The sequence below is a fragment of the Mesitornis unicolor genome, unplaced genomic scaffold, assembly GCF_000695765.1.
Source record: "Mesitornis unicolor isolate BGI_N332 unplaced genomic scaffold, ASM69576v1 scaffold13293, whole genome shotgun sequence".
Lineage (NCBI taxonomy): Eukaryota > Metazoa > Chordata > Aves > Mesitornithiformes > Mesitornithidae > Mesitornis > Mesitornis unicolor.
In genome coordinates, this window is record NW_010174083.1 from 15670 (window position 1) to 26714 (window position 11045).

The window sequence follows — 11045 nt, forward strand, 5'->3', positions numbered from 1 at the left end:
ACCATGTTTGGTATTATTTCTCTATGGTTCAAGCATCCTCCCAAAATTAATCCAGACAGCCAAAGTATTAAGGAAACAAGTAATACAAACCAAATGTGTGACTTACAAGTCTGTATCAATTGATTTTGAAATTTGATTTCATATGATTACTTGGAGTTTGATTTCAAAGGACTTGCGGTGATGGAATTCCCTTGCTTCTTAATGCTGCCTCGCAAAAAATCAAAAGGCCTAACAAACAAATCTTAATGATTTCACAGCCAGATTTACTTCCTCTGCCTGCTGGTAAATGTGAAATAATTTTAAACTATAGCATGAAGCTTGATCTTGTCCTTAATAATTCCTTAAATTCTGTGGAAGTTTTAGCATCAGACCCAGTTCTTATCAAAGTGAGTGAAAGCTGTGTTTTTAATTAAGAACCCTGTAATTAATCATAGGAAGAAATCAAAGACTTTCTGATCATGCAAGAAACCATTTTTTAATCTAAGGGACTGTATTCTTGATTATATATGGACTCTGTAATTTCAGTTTTACACTTCATTAAGTCTCTTTAGCTACAGCAAAGTCCTTATCAATGTTGTGATGTACTTTGGAAAACAGGTCAGGTTTTCGTTTCAAGGGAACCACATTCCTTTACAGCGAGAAAGAATATGATTTTCAACAAGCTCTACTGCATGAATTCTGAACTAATAATGGTAATAGGCTTATTATAACTATTATAAGTGTGATTATGTTTGAAGGAGAGGGACGCAGGTTCAGGTATACTACATATAATTTTCAATAAACATTTAACTTGTCTTTCAAACAAAAGTGTTTAGAAGAATGTGTTTTTGGAGTCATGCTAATATCTACCTGAATTATCCTGTTTCTCTTCAGTTTTCAATGAAGTCCATGACAAGGTTCTGACATTCTGCCTGACATTTCACTTTTCTGTTTATCCCTTCTCTACCTCTTAGATACTATATTCCTCCCCTTTCCTTTCCAGAAATTCCTTATTTTGTGTTTGAAGATTTTCTCAGATGCGATTTCATCTATAAACCCCCACATCTATTTCTACGTGGATTGACAAATAAGCAGCATAGTGTTGTAAATACTACACAATAGTCAGTTCAACAAGTCACATGAGTGCAGTGCTGCCATCACAGCTTTAAAAGCTCAGAAAACAAACATTGGAACAAAAAATCCAGTGTAGGTAATATCCATAGGATAACCCACCTTACTACTACTGTTGTATCCCTGCTGTAAGGATCATACCACCCCACTGTGTGCCCTGGCTTCTTTGAGAAGGAAATGTGGATGCAGAGGCAGGGAGTGAGACAGGAGTGCTGGGGCTGGGTCAGCCTGGAGCCAGCACTGCAGACAGCACTGCACAAGGCACCTGAGATGCAAGCAAATCCTGCAGGGGAACAAGTTCAGCAAGAGGGTGGTGCTGGGCAGTCTGCAGCTGGCCAGCGGTGCAGATATCGCCACCCATCACAGCATCCCTGTTGTACTTCTGCTGGAGTCAGCAGTGGCTTTGAATTGATTTCAGCAGAACAAAGAGTGAGGGCCTTGCTTTGAAAATACATAGTGGGAAACTCATTTCCCTTTCCACTGCATCAGCAGAAATTTCTGAGATTTATATTCTCAAACAAGAGAATTTGGTGCAATAAATGTTATATTTAGCAGTTCTGAGTTAAGGTCTGATATTCTCAACAGAATATTCTGATATTCTGTTTTACACAGGCACACCACTAATTTATTTTTGTTACAGAAATTAGAAAATACAATGCAAGGATACATAGACAAAATGTAAAGGTGTATATATATAAAATATGAACAGGTTAGTGTTAACTATTAAAATGGTATTTTTGTGTTTTCTGTCATTTGAACATTTATATATGTCTCCTTAATGTTGCGTTAAAGCAGATTAAGATATATAAGTATATTCTTATCCTGAGTTTCTTGTCTTTAAATAAAGAATTGTAAAGAGGAGAGTTAAATGATCTGCATATCAGAACTCTAAAAACACCTGTGGATTTTTTTCAAATTTCAGGCAATTCTGAAAATTTATAATAGCTTCAGGTCTACCTAAGGTTTTTCCTTTAGCTTTCCAAAAGCTTCAAAATGGAGGAAGATTATTTCAGGCCAAATGAAGTGTTTCAAGGATATTTTAAATAAAAGAAAAAAAATAAAGAGGGAGAAGTTTATAAATAATAAAAAAACCCCAACAAAATTAATATTTTATGTGTTTCAGAAAAACTGTTTCTCTGGGAAGCTTCCTATCTGAAATGGACACAAAGTTACTAAATGTACTTTGTATTCTTTAATTTTGACACTTCCGCAGCGGTACATCTGAGACCAATGGATGAAGAAAATTCTGGAAAAAATTGCTTGCTCCCATGTAATCAGTATGATTACTGTGGACGTACATTGCTCTATAAATAAGTTTTATATATGCTGTCTCAACCCTGGATATAGTTTTAAAATACAGAAAAAACTTCCATTCATTTCTAATATTAATGTTTATTTGCATACTTACTTTTACTAATTATTTACATCTGAATTAACTGTTGCAAATATTGCAAATATTTTTATATTTAATAATTTAATAATTCAAATATTAAACAATAGAGATATGAGAATGTAGATATCTAATAAGAAAGATGTGTTCAGAGCAACTTGCTGGTTACTACTAAAACATCAAATTGGTTTTGTGATCTGCTTTGTAGATCTTGAGGCAAAAGGGGATTTCTTGGAGCTCCTGCTTGTGAATTTATGAAAGAAAAGTTATCTTCACCATGAAGACATGAAATAAAATTGACTCACATAAAGCATAAGCTAAAACTTTCATTTTCAAGAATTACTCTGAGAAAGCCAATTTAATTAAGATGAAATTCACTGCGGTCACCTCCAGATCAATTAATCTTCATGTTAAGAGCTAAAGTGAGGCGTGAGTCATGCGGAAGCATTAGATGGGCTGTTTTCCAGGAAGAATTCTGCCCTTGGAGTGGCCACTTTAAATGAAGGAAGTTTCAGTACACTGTGCAACACAAGTCTCATGTTCAGAAAACTCATGACCATTGGTTTAGCCATTTTCTTTCTAGATGCTTGCAAGAGAGAGTTTCTGATGTCTTCTCCCTGGCCTGTCTGAGTGCCTCCTGTTCATGGTTAGTGAGGGTGCTGCAGGCTCCGGATGACCCACAGACCAGGGTTAAATCCTCTCGTTCTTGGTAGTGCTTGGTAAGAGGAAGGACCTCTTTTGGGCCATGCTCTCTGCCTCAGTTTGTGGAAGCCCCAGGAGCTCTGGTACGACATTGGGCAAATGATCATAGTTGAGACCTCTGCTCTTTGGGTTTTTCCTAAACTGTTCAGAGTGGCAGCCTTTCATCTTGTTATATAGTGTACGTGCACATTAAAATTGTTTCCTGTTAGTTTTCTTTTAGTAAAAGTCACCAGATGCCCTACGTGATGTAGCTACACAACCTCCATTGAAAATTAAGGGAATTGTATACATAGTATTTTAGTCAGCTTTGATAAAAGTCCAACCTTTATTTACCTGTTTTTCATTTGCTATTAGAATTGGATTTTGAATAACAATCTAAATGCGTGCTTTGACTCTCTAGATAGCATCTGTATAGCTCTGAAAGTTCTGCAGTAGTTTGTTGTGTAATTAATATGAGTGTGACTTACATGCTTTTGCTGACAGAGGAAATGAAAAATAAGAATATATCTATCCTCTCATCATCCTTTATGTAGACTTTGGTTGGTGTTTATTAAAAAAAACTATGCTGGGATATGGCTCTCAAATTCTCTCTTCGGCATGGCAGCTCATGCTGTCAGCAATCCTGTGAGGGTCTAACTATTCGATTTCTTTGTAACTTGTCTTTGTGACTGATTTTTGTCCTAAAAAGCACTAAGCCTATCTTTAATGTTTCATTTAGAGAGTGCTCTCTTTTTTCTGATTTTGTACTGATAAATGTAGAAATCTGAAAACTACTTTAATCAGAAGAAACAGGCTTTACTTTTGTTCTTGCCGTGCCATTTATTACATGACAGTATAGAAACAAAAACAGTTAATGGTATGCATGCTATTCTACAATTACAAATCAGACTTTTAAGAAATTTTTTAAAATATTTACACTGAAAAAAAACCTTTTTGTCTTTGTTCTATCGTTTCTTCATCTGTCATTAGAATGGACTGTGAAAAGACCTCTACAAAACTTTCTAACTAATGATTTAATTATTTTATTTTAAAATGTAAGCTATAGAATAATCAATATGTGGTTCCAGAAAAAATAAACAAACTTGTTCATCAACTCACATCAATGGGTTGTTTTTTGGGGGATGTGGTTCTTTTCCTTGTTTGGGGGATGTTAGGAGATTTCTGTAATCTCCTATCAGATCAAAAACTCCGCAACAGGATGAACAGAACTTCTGTAAGTGTGTGACTCTAATGCCTTAGTCAAGTACATTTTCTGTAACCAACTAAATTTAAATAGACTTTGTAAATGCCTGAAGATTTAGTGTTGTTAATATATATATTATGTATATATATATATAAGTATGTTAATGCCTCTCCATGGAGACAATAGCAAGAAACTGTAGTTTTCTGCTGGTGGAATTTGAGAGCACATTACCCTACTGTATACTGTAGCACAATCAATACATTTTATTTTTCTGATTGAGTCTGATTAAAGCTCAACTCCAGAATAATGACCACAGAAAGAATTAATAGAATTTCTCAGTATTAAAAACATTTTTCAGAGTAGTCTGTTGAGTTCATAATACATAGTATGGGTCTAATGTGGGAAGACTTTCAAACTAATGTCAACAATATTTGATTTATACCATTGAGAAGCCAGGGAATATCATTATCTCCTCCACCCCTTCCTCCCCTCTGCTCCCCTCCCCCCACCCTGCCCCGGAGCCTCCTAGGCTTCCAGGAGTCAGAGGTAAGATCATTTTTCTCTATCCTGTTAATGAAAGGTTAATTTGGTACTTGTTAATTTATAAATGTTAGTTGCAAAAGAACAATTTATTAAAATCTTCTTCAACATTGTTTAGTCCAAATTTGTTTGCGTGTTCTAATCTACAAATAAAACTATATGAGCTTGTTAGTTTGATGAACTTTATCTAGTATATTTTCCATATAATATGTGTCTCAATTTGTTTCAAAAAGTACATACAGACAGACCAAAGAGAGTACTAATTAAATCACAGATCTCCATCTGACTTTGCAGAGATGAGAAGTATAAAGATAGCATCTTTATACTTGTGTATTGAGGAAACTTCATTTGGGAATTGTGTAGGAAATGCAGATATGCAGCTCTGTGTGGTGTTATTGTTATAATCACTCCCAAGGCTGAGACTGGCATTTTTGCTTTTGCAAATCAGCCCTCAGAATAGGTGTAAGCATTGATGTACAGACAGAGTGCTAGAACATTCCTTAGGAGAAAGCCGTAGAAAGATTCAGAAAGGGACTGTGGACCAAAGGAGCAGTAAGACAAGTTAATGCTGTGGAAGCAGGATTAGATTTTATCACTGGAGGCCTGTGTTGGTTCATACCAGAGATTTGTAGGCTTCTTGCAACCTACAAGCTTTGAAGCCTCTCTTTCTGACCACCATCAGAAGTACAATACTGGATTTGGCCTAAAAGAGAGAAAGAAGGTGAGAGACGACCTCTATACTCAGAGAGAAGGATTTTCACTGGACTGTAGGAGGAGAATTTCTCAATCCTGCTTCAACTTATTTATTGATGACAAATGGAGAGGCCTCAAAAGCCTTTAGAGGAGTTCTTCACAGAGCACTCAGTACCTGTTTATTAGGGACTTTTTGCAGTATGTGACATGACTGAATTTGTGTCCTGACATTAAATTGAGTGGAGTGGGAGTTTGTAAAAGGCCTTAAGCGCTGTACTCTAGGAAGGGTGATCTCTTTTGTCTGCTGTGATGGGGACAGGCAGTCTACTGCATGCTGAATATGGTGGCATGGCTGTTGCACTAGTACTTAACTCCAACCCTCGGTGCACAAATGAAGAATATGCTGTAAGAAAATTACAGAATATATAATTTTACAAGAGAATCTTCAGAGATTTCAGATTAAATTTAAAGAAATAGTTGATTCCCAGACTTCCTTTTTTTCTGTCTTCTGTGTTTCTGCATTGAACTATACTTCCTCATAGAAAATGTTGTTGTAAACTTGGTTCTCCCTGGCCAGGATGCAGTTCCTCAGTGCAGACTCAACGTTTGTCAGGAAGAGCTGTTGTGGCTGAACATGTTCTATCTACATGAGTACTGCTACCCTTTGAGCTAGTCCACAACCCAGGTGGTTGGCCACTTCTCCAAACATAATCCTATTAAACATCTTAGACTGGGTCTTAAAAAATGTATTATCAGTTGAGTCCTTGCAGAATTAATAATTCTGTGAATTTAAAATCTTGGATGATATGGTCTGTATTTTTGTTTTATAGAGGCTGACCTCATTCCTGAACTGAATGAAACGGAAGAATATGAGGTATAGCATTCATTTATTTTTAAGAGAGTATTGGAACTACATACATTTCAACTAAATTGAATTGACATTCTGTGAAAATTTACAAAATTATGCCACCAACTGAATGTATTATCTACATTTATATGTACATACATATATATGCATATACAGCCTTCTCTTTCAGCTATATTTCTCCTTAAATAACTCTAGAGATAACTTGCTAGGTCTCTGGGGCTGGAGATACATGAAGAAGTAAGGGACATCACAGGACATGTGTAAATATTTTTGAAAATGAGGCATCAAGTTATTTTCACCTCTGAGTCCAACAAATTTGTTCATTTAGCAGAATCAAAGCTGTCACTCAGTGTTGGGCTTTTTAGTTTGTTTAAAGAGAAATCAGACTTGGGCTTGCCTATGATGGTCTTAGCTTGAAGTCAGCCAAAGTAAGGGAGGAAAGAGGTTGTGCTAAAGAGTGAGATTCATGTGTGTCTGTTGTCAGTGTGCTATTGGTTGTATTTAACAGTTATTCCAAAATTCTTGGAGGGTCATTTATGCTTATTTCTTGAACTGAAGTTAGACTTTACAGTATAACTCTATTTTACACAATTTTGGATGAGGGCTATGTGTGGCTATCAAATCAAGTCCCTTCAGAAACTGAAGGTGCCCCTCAATGTAGTTTGCAGAGTTGTGCTTGGACAGGTTTGTTTCTGGTGCAGTTCTAGATGGGGACATAGCACAGAACTGCGGATGCTGCTGTGTCTAGGTCAAAATTAAAATGCCTGCTGAGCAAATTAGATGCTTCCACATTATGTATTTTGATTTTGGGCAGGGAAAGTTGGAGAAACAAAGATGATTGAGGGAGTGGAGCATCTCTCTTGTATGAGGAGCATCTGAGGGAGCTGGGTCTCTTTAGCTTGGAGAAGAGGAGACTGAGGCATGACCTCATTAATGTTTATAAATTTGTAAAGGGCGGGTGTCAGGAGGAAGGAGCCAGGCTCTTCTCTCTGATCTCAAATGGTAAGACAAGGGGCAATGGGTGCAAGCTGGAGCATAGGACGTTCAACCTGAAGATAAGGAAAAACTTTTTTACTGTAAGGGTGACAGAGCAGTGAAACAGGCTGCCCAGAGAGGTTGTGGAGTCTCCTTCTCTGGAGACATTCAAAACCTGCCTGGACGCGTTCCTGTGTGACCTAGTCTAGGTGATCCTGCTCTGGCATGGGGGTTGGACTGGATGGTCTTTTGAGGTCCCTTCCAACTCCTAATATTCTGTGATTATGTGCGATTTGAACTTAGATCCTCAAGGCTGGCCTAATCCTGATTGTATTTAGGCATGTAATTTATTTATTTCTTTTTGGATCTGTCCTTAAAAGTCAAAACCCTAACACAGATTTTTCACCAAGTATCATTATTCATGTTCAGCAAACAAAGAGTCATAGCAGGGACTAGGTAGTATCACTCATGACACTTGTGAAACTGTTACAGTCATGCTGACCATCCTGAAGTCTTTTCCAGAAACTCTGAAGATTCAGCAGATTTAAGGACAGGTCATAAATATATTTTACAGATTCTGTTACTTTGACAATTTAAACAATATCAGGATATTAGTTTAAATCTCTTAAGATATTCTGATAGCAACACCATTTTTTCATTGATGTGTATGTACTGCATATACAGTTGCATTTTATTAGGAAAGTTAGAGCTTTTTTTAATAAAATATTATGAATTAGTTTTATCTCTCAAGCAGGGTGAAAATAACACAATATTTAAGAAGCTGTTGTGACACAAGATTTTTTGGTTGGTGTAACAAATAAGTAATATTTTCAAGAGAGAAGAGGATACCTGTTCTTGCAGCTAAATATTTCACATGAAGACCAACAGTCTTCTCAAGTATTGTCATGTCTCTTGTTTCTGTGGAGCCAGAAAAATGTATTATTGCAATTTTGGTTTTCATTTGTGTGCAGTGTCTATAAACATTTTTAATTGTCTTCGGCTATAATATTTTTTCAAAGGATGAAGTTGATGAAAAGGAAACAGAGGTGGATGAAGAAACTGCAGTGATTTCTAGCACTGACAGTACAATAAACCAAATAAGAAGGAAAGATTTACAGGTGACTACATCCAGCTACAGCCAAGAAAAAATGGGGACAAAACCCAGTGAAGCTAAAACAGATAAATACTTAACAAGAGAAGAAGAATTGCGTGGTAAGGATGATGTTTTCAAAGCAGTTTATTATCCTACTTCTCCACCTGTTAGTGAAATTTCTGAAGAGGAAGATCCCTTTTTGGAATCCCAAACAATAACTGGAAGTCCTCCTCAACTCATTGACTCCGCCAAAGGTGCAGAAGAAGAATACATATACCTTTCTTCAGGCACTGAACCAACAAGAATAACCACTACTGGCCATAGTGACGAAGGTTTCTTATTGTCTCCTTTTAAACCTCATCAGGAATCTGACTTCTGGAATTCGGTTCTTACCACGTCTTCAGCACATCTGGTTACAGAGGAGACCTCCCAAGAAGACGCCCTTCCTTCAGGAAGCCCAGATATTAGCATGCACGATGTTCTTTCTCAAGGCTCCATTAAGTATGTTTCAGAAGGTGTAGCACCCTCAAGCTCTGATGAGCCTCCAAAGCACACTTCTTCCACTGATGGAAATCTATGGTTTCGTAATGCTACAGATCTGAAAGCTGAATCTGTTGATACATCGAAGAGCAGGCAACTGTCTCAGACCACTTACACTGATGCTTATGTAGAGGGATTAAAGCCAGCTACAGTGCCCTATTCCAGCAGCCCAGTGGTTTCACAAGACACATCAGATGCGGATTTAGAATTGCCACATTATTCTACCTTTGCTTTCTCCTCTGCTGAATTATCACCTCATTCTGTCTCTTCAAGCTCTGGAGAATATGGTTCTGCTTCTGCTGCCAGTGAGGTACTCTCTCAGACAACTCAACCAGTCTATAATGGTGAGATACCTCTTCAACCTTCCTACAGTAGTGAAGTGTTTCCTCTAGTCACCCCTTTATTGTTTGACTCTCAGATGCTCGACACTACCCCTGCTACATCAGATAGTGATGTGACCTTGCATGCTACACCTGTATTTCCCAGTGTTGATGTGTCATTTGAACCCACCCTGTCTTCCTATGATGATGTACCTTTGCTTACATTTTCCTCTGCTTCCTCCAGTAGTAAAATGTTTCACCGTCTGTATACAGTTTCTCAAATGTTTCCACAAAGTGCTACTCCACCTGTTGCAAGTGATAAGGTGTCCCTGCATGCTTCTTTGACATTGGCAGAGGGTGATACATTAATACAGCCAAGCCTTGCTCAATATGCTGATGTGGTGTCACATCAGACTACTCATGCTGCTTCAGAGACACTGATATTTGGTCATAATAGAACCCACATATTTTCTCAAGTTGAACCATCCAGCAGTGATTTAAATATGCATGTACTATCTACAATGTCTGAACTTCCTTACGCTTTGTCTAGTGATGTGAGCTCGCTCCAGAGCTTTACTGTTTCCTATGACTCTGCAGAATTTGTGCATGATTCTGTTGACGTATTTCGTCAAGATCCGTTATTTAGCAGCTATAACAATGTACTGATGCATAGACCTTCTTCTGTAATATCACAAGCTGATGCTCTGCTGCAGCCTACGCGCTCTCTATCTAGTGATACGGATTGGTCTGAAGCATACTCTGGTAGTGAGTCCCTTTTGCCTGATACAGATACTATGACAGTACTTAACGTTTCTTCCTCTGATTCTGTAGATGAAATTACGTATGAATCATCTGGGTTTAGTGATGTTAATAGGATGCTTCAAAAAGGTGATGTTATATATGGAGATGAGAGAGAACTGCAAATTGCCTCTTCTTTAAGTGAAATTGCTTCCAATACTGAAAGTAAAGTGATACCTGAACTTTCTACATCTGTTTCAAATGTTGATGTAATTAAGCAGAATACGTCTCTGCAAGAAAGCCCACTTCCTGTTTCTAGCACAAAGGGAATCCTTCCAGTCTCTCTTGCTTTTCCCACTACTAAGATATTTGATCATGATATTAGTAAACTTACAGAAAATCACCTTTCCGTTCAGCCTTTGCATGTTATACCTCCAGCCTTTGATGACACTTTGCTTAAACCTGTGCTTAGTGCAAGCCCAGATCAAGCTCTCTCTACCCCTGCTTTTAGCAAAACGTTGTCCTCGACTCAGCTGTACTTTTATGAGACCTCAGCTACATTAAATAATGAAGCATTACTGCAATCTTTCTTCCAATCTTCTGGCGATGGCACTCTGCTTAACACGGCTACAGCTGTGCCTAGTGATCCAATATTGGCTGAAAGCTCCAGGGTTCATAAAGATAGTTCTACATTTGACCAAATATTGCATCAAATGGCACCAGGTTCTGCTACAACTGAAACCATGCTGCATTCTACACCTGCACCTTCCGTTGCCGATTTGTTGTCAGACACTTTTAGTAAGCCCACAGCGTCACTTCAAGGTTTATCTGTTTCTTATGCAAGTGAGGAGTATGATTCATCCCATTTGTTTACCAGTGAAGATGTTCAGCAG

General features: G+C 37.6%; 1 protein-coding gene across 1 annotated transcript in view; it reads left to right on the top strand.

Annotated features, from left to right (window-relative positions):
• The window catches only part of PTPRZ1 (protein tyrosine phosphatase, receptor-type, Z polypeptide 1), a 58901-nt gene that overhangs the window by 14551 nt on the left and 33305 nt on the right, over positions 1-11045 (top strand). The window contains exons 8-9 of the mRNA XM_010180939.1: positions 6449-6492; positions 8481-9438. Coding sequence (XP_010179241.1) covers positions 6449-6492; positions 8481-9438 — 1002 coding nt within the window. The remainder of the gene's footprint in view (positions 1-6448; positions 6493-8480; positions 9439-11045) is intronic.